At 51.8% G+C, this 15,649-nt stretch overlaps 2 protein-coding genes and 1 non-coding gene across 4 annotated transcripts; 2 read left to right on the plus strand and 1 right to left on the minus strand.

The window, feature by feature from the left end:
- The first annotated feature begins 6,970 nt into the window (after positions 1-6,970).
- On the plus strand, positions 6,971-7,052 carry trnas-cga (transfer RNA serine (anticodon CGA)). Its single transcript has one exon. It is a non-coding gene; the product is annotated as a tRNA-Ser (tRNA).
- Positions 7,053-8,225: 1,173 nt separating this feature from the next.
- gpr180 (G protein-coupled receptor 180) lies at positions 8,226-11,224 on the minus strand. Its single transcript, XM_068756500.1, has 10 exons — positions 11,076-11,224; positions 10,317-10,460; positions 10,136-10,230; positions 9,945-10,050; positions 9,664-9,844; positions 9,383-9,432; positions 9,128-9,285; positions 8,756-8,953; positions 8,590-8,667; positions 8,226-8,381 (listed from the first exon to the last, which is right to left on the minus strand). Exons 1-10 carry the CDS (start codon positions 11,212-11,214, stop codon positions 8,226-8,228), a joined length of 1,305 nt encoding a protein of 434 aa, XP_068612601.1. The 5' UTR covers positions 11,215-11,224.
- A 533-nt stretch (positions 11,225-11,757) lies between these two features.
- Positions 11,758-14,595, plus strand: LOC137911980 (dTDP-D-glucose 4,6-dehydratase-like). 2 transcript variants are annotated; one of them, XM_068756326.1, is made up of 12 exons: positions 11,758-11,886; positions 12,280-12,346; positions 12,493-12,561; positions 12,636-12,726; positions 12,814-12,962; positions 13,043-13,141; positions 13,223-13,282; positions 13,360-13,403; positions 13,476-13,641; positions 13,729-13,784; positions 13,872-13,969; positions 14,339-14,595. In XM_068756326.1, the coding sequence occupies exons 1-12, from the start codon at positions 11,786-11,788 to the stop codon at positions 14,431-14,433; spliced, it is 1,095 nt and encodes a 364-aa protein (XP_068612427.1). In that variant the 5' UTR covers positions 11,758-11,785; the 3' UTR covers positions 14,434-14,595. The 2 variants fall into 2 exon arrangements, with proteins under 2 accessions (XP_068612427.1, XP_068612428.1); XM_068756327.1 differs by having other exon boundaries at positions 11,789-11,886; positions 12,313-12,346.
- The last annotated feature ends 1,054 nt before the right edge of the window (positions 14,596-15,649 follow it).

Below are 15,649 nucleotides of genomic sequence, written 5' to 3' on the forward strand. Positions count from 1 at the left end.
GGCAACGCAGTGAACATGTGACCCGTGTGTTTAGACTGGGGGAGGAAAGCCACGCGGGGCAACGCAGTGAACATGTGACCTCGACTCGGTGAAGAGCGCTGCAACGATTTCAGTCCTCTTCCTCGTCTGCTGCTCGGCCACGCATTCATTTTGAGACGCCGTTTCACTGCATCAGCAAACCAACCTTTGATAGGTCCAAGTCTCTTAGCTTGTGATGGACATAACGCACGCACGCACGCACGCACGCACACACACACACACACACACGCACACACGCACACACAAGATCTACAAAACGTCTGCCTGTTAAATGTTCCTCTCATGGGAATGCAGGTGCAAAGGGCCATACTTTACTATTTTATTGGCTGTATTTTACTACTGCTGCTTAATATGCTGTCTTGCATATTACAATATCAAGTATTAATGTATTTGGTATATATTTATTTTATTGTATTTCTTTTATACAATAAAAGAGGGGCGGCAGTGGCTCAGTGGGTCGGGCCCTGGGCTGGGAAGTGGAGAAGTCCACTGCTTCCCCGGTTCGAGTCCCAGCTCTGGTGGGATGTGGTGTGTGGGCTGGTGACTGGAGAGGGGCCAGTCTGCCTCCAGAGCACTGCCGAGGTGCCCTTGAGCACGGCGCCTTCACCCTACTCCCTCTCCGTGTGCTAGGGCCCCTTGATGCACGTATTAGTGCGTGGTTGTTTCAAGGGGCCCGTTGTTCTAGGGTGAACATTTGATTTCATTGTGTGTGTCAGCAGATGATGACTAATAAAAGCATTCCATTTCATTTACTGCATTCATAACCAGGCACGTCGGGGGCCAGTACTTTATCCATGTATTTCAGCTTCCCGTCTTTTATTTGGACTTCAACCCAATATCATGCTCGACATCGACCGGTGAATCCCCTCCCGTCCTCCCACATCAACAGTTACTTTCACAGATAGTTACTTTCTGTCTAACTATTACAGCAGCCTCGACAAGTCGGCGTATTGATCACCAACCAACCCGGTGCACGGAGATTTGTTCGCTGAGGCAAATGGACGCCCAGAGAGCCTCCCCCGTCGTAATATTCAGAGACGCCCGTTTGCCCGTCTCGGCTCCTTCCGACCGCGGTGAAAGGCCTCTCTGTGCAACCTGCCAGCTATCTGCCGAGGGCCGCACTCCTTCCCTGGACTGAATAGACTGAGTGTAGCCGCAGTTTAAAAAAAAAGGCAATTAATGCAACAACGGCCACTGGTGATTGGCCAACGCCAGCGACCCCGGTTTGGCTCTCGGCTGGAGGAGCCGCGCAGCTGCACCGACCCCTTCCTGAGTAGCTTTCCTTATTTCAGTTCAGCCAGACAAAGTCGATCAGTTGGTTAGACTTCAGACGTGCCTTAAGGACATTAACTCCTGGATGACCGAGAACTTCCTGTTATTAAATCTAAATAAAACTGAGGTTCTGGTTCTTGGGCCAAAGCATCTCAGAAATGTCTGTTCTAGTGTTGTAGTTGAACTAGATGGCGTCTCAGTGTCCACCAGCACCACTGCCAAGAATCTGGGTGTAATCTTTGATCAGGACCTGTCCTTTCAGTCCCAGATAAAGCACGTTTCAAGGACTGCGTTCTTTCACCTTCGGAATATTTCAAAAGTCAGGCACCTACTAACCCGAAAAGATGCAGAAAAAATAGTCCATGCTTTTGTGACTTCCAGACTGGACTACTGCAACTCCTTACTGTCCGGCTGCCCAAAAAGGTCTATTAAACATCTCCAGCTGATCCAGAATGCAGCAGCTCGTGTTCTAACAGGAACCAGACTGAGAGAACACATTTCCCCTGTTCTGGCGTCTCTGCATTGGCTTCCTGTTAGGGAACGGATTGAATATAAAATCCTTCTACTTACTTTTAAAGCCCTCACTGGCCAGGCCCCTCCTTACCTTACAGAGATGATTATCCCGTATTGCCCCACTAGAACCCTGCGGTCCCAAAACGCTGGCCTGCTCGTGGTTCCAAAAATTTCCAAGAGCAGACAGGGGGGCGGAGCTTCAGTTATCAAGCTCCTTTATTGTGGAATCAGCTCCCTGATTGGTTCGTGAGACAGACACCATCTCTATGTTCAAGAGTAGATTAAAGACTTTCCTTTTTAACAAAGCTTATAACTAATCAATGCAGTAATCAGTATAATCAATATGCTGTCATTAGGCAGCATTGGTGGCTTAACATCATGACACACTGAGCTCCTCCCCCTTTATCTGATTATTTATGTTATAAATAGATGTGTGCAATATGTCTCTATTCCCCGTAGTCTTGTTCGCTCTCTCCCGCTGTTTGTCCCTCTCTCTCTTTCAGGTCCTTCTGTCCGTGGTGCTGCAGAACCTGGACCTGTGTCCCTCAACACTGAAGTCCACGTCGCTAGCATTAGCATTTAGTTTTTGTCTGCTCCTGCTCTGTCTCACTATCACTTCCCATCCATCTCCTTGACTCGTCTCCGACCTGCCATTCTCTCTCTCTCTCTCTTTCTCTCTCTCTCAACCCAGCCGGCCAGACAGATGGCCGTCCACCATGAGCCTAGGTTCTGTCCAAGGTTTCTGCCCGTTAAAGGGAAGTTTTTCCTTGCCTCCGTTGCTCTTGTGGGTCAAGTTGGGTTCTGTGTTTCCCTGCAGGTCTTTCCCTGCTAATCCTGTAAAGTGCCTTGAGATGACTTCCTGTTGTGATCTGGCGCTATATAAATAAAACTGAATTGAATTGAATTGAATTTCAGATTCTGAAGTGTGTTTTCCACCTGTAGCTAATCCTACACGTCTTCCCAAATGCCCCTCAGCGTGGCGGGGGTTCGAGCTTTACGACCCTGTGAGTGTGTGTTTGTTTGTCCTTCGTGTGGCCCCGGCGATGAGCTGGCGTCTCATCCAGGGTGTACATCTGCATCGGATCCTGAATGGCGTCAGGTGAAAAAGAAAAAACTTTAAAACCCCATTTACAGATTCAAGGAATGACTGGATGATCTGGATGATCATCAAAAGGTTCTAGATTGTTCTTGGTATCTTCATACACCAACCACAAAAAGTAAGAGTAAAATCAGAGTTGATTTGTATTTTTAACCGATTTTTGAATCCATAAATGGGAAAATCAGGATTTTTTTGGATTTTTTAATCCAGGCGGGAATCTGAATCGCTCTGGAGATTTAATTGGAACTAAGACTTTTTCCAGCAAGATCCATCCAGTAGTTTTTCCGTAATCAACAGCGCCAAAAACAGAACTTTTGAATTGAAAAAAATAAACTTCTGCCTGTTCTTTGTGGACTTATTAAAATCTTGTGGACAAATAACGATAAATTCCATTCTATTTTTGAGTCTTCACGGTAGCACTTATAAGTTATAGATCACCAATGGGGCAACGAGTCAATTCTGAAACGAAGACAGAAGCGACAGCAGCAAACGGTCAACGAGTGACGCCTCCAGCGTGGGACGAGTCCCAGAGGGAAAGAACCAAGAGGGAAAGAACTCACCTTGTTCAGCGTCACCGAGCGGCTCCAGGAGGAGGAGAGGCAGAGGAGTTGCTGCTCGTCGACACGGCGCCACACTGACCCCAGCGTGCACGGCGAGGAGGGAGTGTGATGGGGAGTGTGTGTGTGTGTGTGTGTGTGTGTGTGTTGTCCTGGTCATGATTAGGTCAGATTTGAATCGTATATGCTCGTCTCTGAAATTACTCTACTGCTAACATTTTTTTTTTATTTGGATACAGTGAAAACACAAACATTCATATACAACCAAATATTCATGAATGTTTGGGTTAGAAAAAACTTCTTTAGACGTCAATGGCGCTGAATGAGTTAAAATCCGCTCTCTCTTTCTGGAGGGTTATTTTGTCAGGATTCTGGAACCACAGAGTGGTACCTCATCGTAATCTGATCTGGTGGGGGGGGGGGGGGGGGGTATGAAAACATCGCTGAAGATTTCAGGATCGCGTACACCGTACACAGGCTGAACCTTCTCAAATTATGGCGATGAAAATAAAAGCGGTTTCTTGGTAACGGGCCTGATTTGAGACTGCGGTGCCAAATGGAGATCGATCCGAGGTTTCCGACAGCCGTCAAAATGAAGTCACAGAAGGCAGCAAAGACAGAAGGAGCGATGCGATTGAGAGTATTCCAGCCGGTATTAAAGACAGAACAAATCTGTTGATGCTCTGATGTGGAACCGGCTCAGCTAGAAGACGACGCTCGTTAGAAAACGATCTGTAATATTAAATGCAGTTTCTTCCTGGGCTGGAAGCACATGGAGCATTCTTTAGATGGACAGCAGGGGGCGCCACAGCAATTGAAAATCAGTATTCATAAGTATTTGTATGCGTTTTTCCCATACATCACTTAAACAGCTTGAAACCTTCTCGAAACAATCAAATATAAAGTTATATATATATTTAGGATTTTAACCTTTTAAATTCTGGTAGAAATGTTTGAACTACTCATAAAAATTTTGAAAAAAAGAGAAATACTTGTGTCAAAGACGAGCAAAGAAACACGACTTGATTGCACGAGTATTACTCACTGATGACAGAATAATTATATTATGCAACTTAAAAAACATCCCCATTGAAGTAGAGCTGGAACGAGACCCCTTCGTCCCGTCTGGCGTCCTGCCCCGACCCCGACCCCGACTCCGACCCCGACCCCGACCCGTGTTCTCCTTTGTAGAAACGGGAATCCGCTCGAGCTTCTGTCCCGTCCTGCAGAGCCGTGGAACCCGTGGCTGCCCGTGCCATGCGGGGCACCGCATCAGGTTGGGGGGGGGGGTCATTTACACAAACTGACACATGCTAAAGGGCAGCCATCAGGGTCTTAATGCAAAAAAAAAAGTTTACGTTGATCAAAAACACAAAATTAAAGAATTATTTCATTCGCCGTTTCCGTTCCGAACACGTCAGGCTGTGGCCGACGTCTGTCAATCTTTCCGCCAGTAGGAGGAGCCACTGCGTCATGGCGACAGCAGCACCTGGTTTCAGGTCCTAATCTGAGGATGCTGATTGGCTGATTTTAATGTCATTCATTTGGTCTTGAAGAAGTTACGAAGCAGAATAGGCTGAAAAATATTCACAATTTATTCTTCCTAATATTGTGATTATTACTGACCACAACTCGGTCGCCACGGTAACTGACGGCATCACAGACGAGCTGTGTGACATGCAAATTCAGATCACGGTGTCAGAGATTTAGAATGACAAGCTCCGCCTCCATCCTGCTTCACATACCAGGCAGCAAATCACGCAGGAAACGACTTCGGACGTCTTTTCAAAAGTCCAACTATGTCGACTGCAAGTCTGGAGGAGACGCAGGACGGATGTCCTTCACCTCAGCGTCGGTTCAGCGGTTTCTACGGCGACGCCGTCCTGTGAGACCCCCCCCCCCCCCACACACACACACACACAGGGCCCCTCTCCTCTCAGTCCTCCTTCAGGTCGTCGAGGAGCTCCTGGGTCCGCCGGGCCAGCCTCCTCTTCTCGGCCTGCTCCTTCTTCAGGGCCTCCTCGGCCCTCTTGCTCTGGTAGATCTTCACGCCGGCAAACGCCAAACAGAGCAGGAGCGTCTTCAGGGCCAGGATGTACAGGAGGACAGGGACGTTGTCCAACGCCTGGGGACAGACAGTGTCAATGCAGAGCCTTTACGGTTTCACAGGTTTCACCCTGGCGTCAGGGAGGAAGGTTCCGGGTCAGTCCGGAGCCCCCCCCCCTCCCGATCCCTCAGCTGTCTCAGGAGGACGCGGACGTGCGACAGAAAGAAGCAGCTGCTCACGACGTGTATTCTGAGCTCGTAGCTCCAACAGGTGGCGCATGCGGAGCCACCACGGGATCCGGTTCGGTTCTACTGGGTCTTAAAGCGGACTGGTAGCGCTGGTCAGCCCGCTGCGGAGCCACCACGGGATCCGGTTCGGTTCTACTGGGTCTTAAAGCGGACTGGTAGCGCTGGTCAGCCCGCTGCAGAGCCACCACGGGATCCGGTCCGGTTCTACTGGGTCTTAAAGCGGACTGGTAGCGCTGGTCAGCCCGCTGCGGAGCCACCACGGGATCCGGTTCGGTTCTACTGGGTCTTAAAGCGGACTGGTAGCGCTGGTCAGCCCGCTGCGGAGCCACCACGGGATCCGGTTCGGTTCTACTGGGTCTTAAAGCGGACTGGTAGCGCTGGTCAGCCCGCTGCGGAGCCACCACGGGATCCGGTTCGGTTCTACTGGGTCTTAAAGCGGACTGGTAGCGCTGGTCAGCCCGCTGCGGAGCCGGGCTGACCCGGATTAGCTGTGGCGTTAGCTAAACTCGAATAAAGTGAAGCTGCAAGCTACAACACTGTTAGCATGGTGCGTTAGCATGGTGCGTTAGCAGCATTTGAAGCAAACGAACAGTTGTTGTGGATTAAACTACAAATCATATCGTAAACTAATCGATAACATTCTGCGACATGACAAACGAGCTTCCGTACCTTCCAGTTGATCATTTTGTCCTCTGAGGTTGGACAGACCCCAGAAACTCTGCGCTATTAGAGTTCCTGTTGGGAAGGCGGGGCTTGTCGCGATGGACCAATTGAAACGCAGTCTCCGGCAACGCAATGCGGAAGTCCTGTGATATAAATAAACACAACTCCACGCGAGAGTTCGGAAAGGACACGATCTTGAGCAATCAGTGACGCTCAGTGGAATAAAATGATCAAATCTGATCATTTCAAATCGTATTTTTTTGCTCGCTAGACGAACAACGCGCGTGCGCGCACACACACATTATTTTATCTAATTATGAAGAAACGCTGAAGATGTTTTTGGTCATTGTGGACATGTGTCCTCGGACTTTGGACATATTTTATGCTGACACAGGTCAGACTGGACTCTGACCTTTCTCTCTAACCCTAACCCTAACCCAAATCACCGGCATCTGTGTTCACGCATAATCCACGCGCACGCTCAAACGTGTGACTAATGACTAAAACCTTTAGGTTTTCACGTCAGCTTGTAGTCACGGTGGCCGAGAGGTTAAGGCGTTGGACTCGAAATCCAATGGGGTTTCCCCGCACAGGTTCGAATCCTGTTCGTGACGACCTTTTATTTTTCATTGGTTCTCAACTCAGTGACGCATTTAAATGCGGTCTGTTACATTTCCCTAAACTGCTCCACAATAGATTGTTACATATTCTATAATCTAATGTACTTGTACTATGCACTGTAATTGTACTGTATCACAGCAAACGACTCAGTGCTGATAGCGTTTATTTCCATGAAGCATTTTCACGCCGGATTTGGGCCATCTGTGGAACATATACACCCAATTTACAGTTTCTGCTTTGCATCAAGATTCCGTCAGATCGCTAAAGATTCCAGCAAGCTCTTCGTAAATGGCTGATTTCTTTTATTATCATTATGATTTTATTTTACGTAAAGATGATTCTAACAGCATTCACACATTCACATTCCTCCCTTTGGACAACGCAAAGACAAAACGTCTTCTGAAGCCCGACAGGCCTGAACGTCATGGGATTAGGTGATAAACCACATAAACCACATCCCATGTCTAAACTTCATGGCTTCGACTACAAGCTGCACCTGAGTACAAGTCGCAGGAGCAGTATATAAATATAAAGAAATGTCTACTTATACTATGCTTCTGTCTGCTCCTGCTCGCTCTGTCTCTCCATCACGCTCTCTGTTTTTGACTCTCCTCCGACCTGTCCTTGTCTCTCCCTCTCTTTCTCAACCCAACCGGTCGAGACAGATGGCCCATCCACTATGAGCCTTAGGTTCCGTTCAAGGGAAGTTTTTCCCTGCCTCTGTCTCCAAAGTGCTTAATCTTGTGGGACAAGTTGGGTTCTGTCCAAGGTTTCTGCCTGTTAAAGGGAAGTCTTTCCTTGCCTCTGTCTCCAACGCTCTTGTGTTCCGTCTTTCCCTGCTACACCTGTAAAGTGTCTTGAAATAACTTTCTGTTATGATCTGGCGCTACAGAAAAAAAAGAAGAAAAAAAAAGAATCCGTCGATCTGAGTTGTAACGAATATTGAGAGACGTTCTCAATAAGCTCATGATTGCTCCTTCGTTCCGATGCCACCACGAGGTCGGCGTTCTGGTCTTTTTGAGCCGTTAGCTGCTGCAGCATTCGAGTCCCATCCGTCCATTTGTGACAGGAAACGGCTGTTGCTGTAAATGTAGGACTTTGGTCACTTGGCGTGACCCTTGCTGTGTTAGAGCACGGCAAGCTCTACTTCGCCTTTTGAGCATTGCTCAGTAGCGCCCCCTGTGGTTTGTCCTGGACATTGTAAGAGGCAGAGACACAGAGGAGAGCGAAGAGACTTCCCAGTAGAGAGAACGAGACAAGAAGAGTTGATAGAGGGTCACCATGGCGATGGACTGGCAGAGGATCACGCCGATAGTCACCACCTACAGAGACGGAGGTCAAACAGCATGTCGACACAGGAATTGGTTTAAGAAGCGCCATGTGAAGGTTCTGGAATCTTTATTTTATGGGTTTTTAACAATTCTACTCTAAACCAAATATCTTCCGAAGACTTGAAAGACATAGGATCTCAAACTAACGGATCAAATATACGGTTTGACTGGCCAAAATGCGGTTTGTCTGCATGCGAACCTTTTCCCTCTGGTGGTCGTTGAAGATGACAGACGTGAAGAAGAGGACGGGGTGGCAGAGGAACCACAGGAAGCACCCCTACAGAGAACACCAGGAGGCGGGACGTAAGCACCGCACACACACCTGCGTTGCGCCGCCGCCGCTCTGGAGCGTCGCGTCGCCTTACCTTGGCGAAACAGAGGTAGAAGTCTCTCTTCAGGGTGCTCCTCTCGCTGGAGATGATCTGGTAGAGGACAGAAGCCAACAGGAGTGCCAAGACCACCCTGAGCGCCACGAGGAGGAGCCCGGCGACACTCTGCTGGGCGCGGTAGCTGCGCGGCTCCGTCTCTGAGTCGGACCACCGGTCCCACAGCAGCAACGCAGCCTGAAGCAGACAATAGCGCTGGGGTTGGGAGGCGGGTCCTTCTGGTCAAAACCATCCATCATGCTGCCGTTGCTTCCCGGTCGTCAGATCAAGGTTCTGGACTTCTGCTCAGAGACTCCTCTGAGGTCATTCTGACGAGTCCTTGTTACATGGTGGTTTGTAACGCATGCATACCTGTGTAACGACTCCACCTACAGCGACGGCCGTGGATGCTCGAGACTGTTCCCACTGCAGAGGTCTGGACTGAGGCTTCTTGCCTCGGCTCAGCGTCCAGCCCACACCCAGACTCAGCAACATGTACAGCATGGCCACCTGGGACACCATGTCCCAGACTGCACCCGGGCCCGGCCATAGGAAGAGAAGAGGACAACGTATCACAGGCGTGCCGGCCAGTCATCCAGAGGTGGATCCAAAGAGAGAGGAACGTACACTCTGCCAGGCTGCCCATCCGTGGAATACCAAGACCATCCCTGGAGTACCTGCAGAACACAAGGGGGGGGGGGGCCTTCACTTTCACCGTGAAGGCCAGGAACGCTTCGGAGACACTTTATCAGCGCGGAGGCGTGGCCGTCCACTATGAGCCTTAGGTTCTGGCCATGGGTTTCTGCCTGTTAAAGGGAACTTTTTCCTTGCCTCCGTCGCCAAAGTGCTTGCCTTTGCGGGTCAAGTTGGGTTCCGTCCTTCCCTGCTACTACTTTTCTGGAATTTACCTGGCGAGGTGGACGTAGTTGCAAAGGGCAGAGCTTCCCTGCAAGGCCAGCGCTGCGGTCAGGACTCTGAGCACAGTGTGCATGGGACCTCCTTTCCTCAGGGCCTGGTGCAGAGGCCGGATGTAGATGCAGCAGGCGATGAGGTAGGCCAGCAGCAGCAGGAAGTAAAAACTCTGCAGGCCTGAGAGCGGTAGAGAAACGCTCAGAGGGGCGTACCGGGTACCGTGGCCCGTCTGGGACTGGCGGGTCGGAGCTCTGAGACGTTCAGATCGCCGCCTCACCTGCCTCTTCAGCGCTGAAGTGGTCCAGAGGATTTCCAGCGGAGTCGGCGTTGAACAGCGAGATGGTGAAACCGACATCGTCAGGTGCGGAAATTGCGGCGTTCTCCTGACGAGACGGATGGCAGCGGTAATTATCGAATGAAAGTGCGAAACAAAACGAAGCGGACGCCGGGCGGCGCCGACGCGGTTACCTGACACGTGTACTTGTCGGCGTACAGGGCCGTCCAGGCCGTCGGCGGGGACTGCCGAGGGATCGACTGGTTGTGCTCTTCCCGATTGAGCCAAACTGAAACAGCGAGAGCAGGAAGAGCGGATCAACACGGCGCCATCGTCTTCCTCCCATCAGAACCAGCGGCGCTCACCGGTCCTTACTGGTGAACTGGGCTTTGGCGAGCTTCTCGGGACAGCTGAGGGCGTCCGGGCCCGAGTCGGCACCCCGATACAGGAGCAACCGGGACTCCTTCTGCTCGAGCAGAGCGGCGCTGTCCGTCCTGCACACCAGCAGCCCGCCGTCTCCTACACGGCGCCGGCGCCGGGGACAGAGGACGAGAGGGGACGTTTACCAGCGTGAAGCCGCTGCCACGGCGACGCGCCGCACACGTCTGATCTGCGTTACAGCCACGCACGCCGATACGTGGACGCGTCTCCCCAAAATCAGTTTGGGAACTCCGGGCTTCCGTAGACTCACCCGGCTGGAGTCTGGACACACCTTCCTTCGGAGACACCTCATCAGCAGGGAGGCGTGGCCTCTGGGCGGACTGTCTCCCACACATATCATGGTATGGCTTTTAGAAGCTTTAACGCTTTCAGTGCCAGGCCGCATGCTGGGTGCCCCACAGAATATTCTTTGCTGTGACACCGAGCCTGCCAAATAAAAGATCAAAGTCTCCTCTTTGATCAGTACTGTGTTCCCACCAGAGGCAGATTTAGACGTTGATGGCATTGAATGAGTTAATGAAAATGCACGCCTTCTTAAGGTTTAGCTTTCTGGGTCTCCTGGCCTTCAGACCTGATGACGTGTATTTTTACCTGTCCGGTTCAGGGGGGGTAATGATGAACACGTGACCGGAGTGATGACGCGTCCCGGTGCCCGTTAAAGTGACCGCTTTGGAGGCTCCCCGTCCGGCTTACCTTGGTACATGAATCTGGTGACGAACTGTCCGTTCTGCCGCCGCGCGTCTTTGCTCCGAAAGAGTCCCGTCACCGTTTTCCCACGTGCCGCTGAGCCAAGCATCACCACGGCGGTGAGCGAGGCGAGGAAACGCGACATCTTTATCTTCATTTTCACCATTATCAACAAAATACACATTCAATGAGCCACGAAAGCCTGGAGCGGACCAGCGGGTCAAGCCGTCCCGAAACAGCCGGAGAACTGTTTCCGTCCTCAAAATAAAGTTTTGTGTGTCTGACGCACAAACCAGTTCTTATAATTAATAATAATATAATCATATAAAACGTGAATTGTGGGAAAATAACACGTTGTGGTTGAGTATATGTACGACGTAAACTGAATACAATATATTAAAGACCCCCTCCCCCCCAAAAAACGAGCTCCAAGCCAACAAATGCTGTTTTATTTTGAAAATAACACACGGAAATGCTCCGTTTGTTGAGCTCGCGCGAGGAGCTGCTTTATCCGGTGGGCGGGGTCAACATTTTGATTGAATTGGAATTCACGCAATCCAACGAGCGGATGCCGTGCGCGTCATAAGCGACAGCCAATGAGAGAGCGAGAGGAGACTCGCGGGCATCAAGCCCCCTTTTAGACGTGTCAACACTACCGTAAAGCACCTGCGGGCTGTCGCAAACGACGAACAGAGAACCACTTAGCGAAGTTCCCGATGGTGAGGGAAACGGTGACGATGTGGCGCGAGACCGGCGGCGACGGCCGCGGGAAGGACTTCAGCAGGACCGTCCTGGTCACCGGAGGCTCCGGATTCATGTGGGTTCATCTAAAGTGGATTTCAGTGATTCGGATCAGAATGAGGACCGGATTCAACCTGAACCGGGTGTTTCATATTACTGGTTAAATTGGTTAAAACACAGTTTTGTTCTGTTAGCATAATGACAATAAAGAATCTTGAATCGATACAGGAAGTCGCTGACGTAAGTGTCGGTAAATGAAAATACTTTAGAGGGGTGAAAAGTATCACAAGAAGTACACGTCTCGTTTACAACCTGCGTCGACGCGCTGACGTCACCAGGTGTCACCTGCGCTTCCTCATTCTTGAAGCGGTTCTCTTGATGAAACGTTTCAAGCCTTGGCGGAGCTGTTCTAGCTGTGTGTGTGTGTGTGTGTGTGTGTGCGTGTGCGTGTGCGTGTGCGTGTTTCCAGTGGCTCCCATCTTGTGTCTTCACTGGTCCACAGACACCCCGACTGGAGGATCATCAACCTGGACAAGGTAAGTCCAACACGGGGAGACGTCGCTAACCGCTACGCCACCCTGCTGAGATTCCGATGACCTTTGGCCCCGCCCACGGGGAGCTGGGCGTGTTCCGGGCGGCTTTAGCTCTTGACCTCGTCTCGGTGTCCTCTGCTCTCCTCTAGTTGGACTCCTGCTGCAGCCCCAGGAGCCTGGAGGGCGTTAAAGACAGCGCCAACTACACCTTCATCAGGGTGAGTCGGCGCCGCCGCCGCCCCTTCAGGGGCGACGCCCGCCCCCGTGTGACGGCGTCCTCTCTCCTCTGCAGGGGGACGTGTGCGACTCCTGGCTGGTGAACCGCGTCTTCTGCACGGCGGACATCGACGTCGTCTTCCACCTGGCGGCCAAGTCGCACGTCGGTGAGCAGCGGTCCCGGCGCCGGGCTGGGCGTTCCCGGTTTCCTGTGGGCGGGTCGCGTCACACGGTGCCTTCTTGTCATTGGCCAGAGTTGTCGTTTGGCAGTCCGGCGGCTTTCCGGCGCGTCAACACCGACGGGACCCGGGTGGTGCTGGGGGCCGCCCAGCGGGCCCGCCACCGGCCGCAGCGCTTCGTCTACGCCAGCACCGACGAGGTGTACGGATCCGGCCCGGAGCAGGTCAGACGGGAACGCCGACTCGCCGGAACGCTTCTGGCTGTGCGGCGGTCTGATGCGACCTTTTTTTCTGTTCTGCGCAGGCGTTTGACGAGGACAGCCCGCTGCGTCCCACCAACCCGTACTCGGCCGCGAAGGCGGCCGCCGACGCTCTGGTCACATCGTACTGGAACAAATACAAGGTGCAGGCGCCGCCGTGCACGTCACCCGGGCACCAGGGGGCGCTCACTTTGTTCACCAGTGATCTGTCGCTGTGTCGCCAGTTTCCTGTCATCATCACGAGGAGCAACAACGTCTACGGGCCCCGGCAGCACACCGAGAAGGTAGACCACGCCCACCTCGCCAATTGTTAGCACCGGGATTCAGGATCCTAACGGCAGGAATTGTGTCGGACTTCCAGGTCATTCCGAGGTTCCTCTCCCTCCTGCACGCAGACAGGAAATGGTAGGCGCCTTACTCGGGAACGGGAAAGAAGAGCGCAGTCCAGTTCCTGACCCCTCCCCCCTCTGCCGCAAGCACCATCCAGGGAACCCTCCCAAAATCCCGGCACTTCCTGTTTGTGGACGACGCCGTCGACGCCTTCCTGTTGCTCCTGGAGAAAGGGAGCGTGGGGGAAGTCTACAACGTGGGGACGAGCTTCGAGATTCCCATCGCGCAGCTGGCCCGAGAGCTGGTGAAGATGGTGGGTTCCCGACGTTCCCGACGTTCCCGATGTTCCCGCCGCCGCCAGCTGGTCGGGCACGTGGATTAAATCCGGCTGGTCTTTCAGGTCAAGAACGTTCCGGACGCCGAGGTGGACGACTGGCTGGAGTTTGTCCCCGACAGGCGAGTCAACGGGGGTGAAGACGAGCTCGGCGCGTCTTTAGTCTCAAGCGTGACGCACCACGTTGACCTTTGACCTCCGCCCCGCAGGCCATGCGTCGACCTGCGCTACCCCATCAGGTGCGAGAAGCTGCAGCAGCTCGGCTGGAGGCCTCGGGTGACCTGGACCGAAGGCATCAGCCAGACCTGTACGGTGACACGGCGCCCGCTAGTCACCGTCAAAGATCAAGTTAATCACATCTATTGATTCACAGCAGGAGGAACACAGGAAGTGTAGAACTCACACATGCTAATGGTCGTTAGCGCAGGCTGTGCTAGTCGGCTCCTATTTACGTTGATTCGCATTGAGACGGGCACAAGGGAGAAACCGGCTATGCTACATTAGCTTCTGCTAACGGTGAGGCTGCGTAAGGTCAGAGGTCGATGTTTGGACATGTCCAGAGGAGACTATCGGGAGGATGTTGGACGGACTAGAGGACGGCCCAGGAGAAGACACATGGACGTAGTGAGGGGGGGGGATCTGATCCACAGTAACATCCTGTTTGTGTCTCCGTTAGTGAAATGGTACCGAGACAACCCAGACTTCTGGTCCGACACAAGCCCGGACCGAGGACCAATCAGACGCCAGGAGGAAACGGCGACCGACAAATAGGTGTCTCACCTCATCCCCAAATGTGGCCCCGAGCGAGACGGACAGCTGGCCTGTCCTAACCGTCCTCTTCAGCGTTTGCGTTGTTTTCACTGTGTGAACCTGGACTTTCTGGAACCCAAAGCTGCAGGAAGTAAAGTTCAGTTTCTTACAAATAAAGACAAAGACCAAAAGCTCGAGTCTCATTTGCAAATCCAAACCTTTTTATTGTGGTAAAATCAGAATACACAGTTTCCTCCTCCGTGCCGTGCTACTCGTGCACGACTGCTAAACTAATACATAAAGCAAATACCAAGAATCAGGCTGGAGGTGCTGCGCCCACAGGGGGGGGGGGGGGGGGCACGCTGGGCGGGGTTTCATTTCAGCCTCTAAACAGCAGTCCTTCCTAAACACGACAGTTAAACTGAAAACAAAATGTGGGCCGGACTTTCCCGGGCCTGTTGCATTCTGGTCTATCGAGGCTAGTCTAGTTGGACACGATGAATTTGACCCATTTAAACTGTGCTCAGTGAAACTACGGCGAAAGTACAAGCGGCTGCAACGCCGCGGCCTCATGCGCAGACACAAGATGGAGACACTGATTGGCCAGAAGCTCCTCCAATGAGCATCAACACACACACACACACACACACACACGCAGATGCCTGAAAATATGCAAATCACAACAATTAGTCATTTCTGTTTTACGGACTTCAAAGGTTCACAACAACGATATTAACGGGAAGGAAAGCCGTCGAGAATCAAATCAAACATCTGACAGAATATGGACACTTGTTTTTGTTTGTTTGGTTTTTTACAAAATGGTCTTTGATCTTAACTTGTTTTTCCTTTTAATCCAAACCTTGGCATCATGTGGGTGGCATTGTCATCAAATTTGGTTCGCCAATTGAAATGTCTGTTAACGGTTTACTTGTTATTGGCAATGGATTAAAAAGGTTTATGGATCCGATACCGAGTCCAACGCGACTTTAAAGGTCGCCGGTGTCGGATGTTCTCTCTTCACATGTCACAGACGACCTTTTGGTAGCGGACGGATGGACAGAGTACGACGACTAATCCCAAAGGAGGCTGGGAAACAAAAAGTCTACGATTATTCTGACCGATGACATCAGACTGTTTTCAGGAACAGGAACTCCTGGAGCAATTCAACTGGTGGGTTTGTTGAACCCGGTCTTCCTCGAAGACTCAAGGACTCGCCCTTGAGCGTTCGGGAAGACCT

The sequence above is a fragment of the Brachionichthys hirsutus genome, chromosome 24 (genome assembly GCF_040956055.1).
Source record: "Brachionichthys hirsutus isolate HB-005 chromosome 24, CSIRO-AGI_Bhir_v1, whole genome shotgun sequence".
In the NCBI taxonomy this organism is placed as follows: Eukaryota; Metazoa; Chordata; class Actinopteri; order Lophiiformes; family Brachionichthyidae; genus Brachionichthys; species Brachionichthys hirsutus.

Excerpts from the sequence above, each read along its gene's own strand:
- gpr180 (XM_068756500.1), bottom strand. The coding sequence starts at position 11,214 with ATGTCGCGTTTCCTCGCCTCGCTCACCGCCGTGGTGATGCTTGGCTCA. Across the intron at positions 10,051-10,135 it reads CCGACAAGTACACGTGTCAG|GAGAACGCCGCAATTTCCGC; the intron begins GTAACCGCGTCG and ends CCGTCTCGTCAG. Across the intron at positions 8,382-8,589 it reads ACGACCACCAGAGGGAAAAG|GTGGTGACTATCGGCGTGAT; the intron begins GTTCGCATGCAG and ends CCGTCTCTGTAG.
- LOC137911980 (XM_068756326.1), top strand. The coding sequence starts at position 11,786 with ATGGTGAGGGAAACGGTGACGATGTGGCGCGAGACCGGCGGCGACGGC. Across the intron at positions 13,404-13,475 it reads CTGCACGCAGACAGGAAATG|CACCATCCAGGGAACCCTCC; the intron begins GTAGGCGCCTTA and ends CTCTGCCGCAAG. Across the intron at positions 13,785-13,871 it reads CTGGAGTTTGTCCCCGACAG|GCCATGCGTCGACCTGCGCT; the intron begins GCGAGTCAACGG and ends TCCGCCCCGCAG.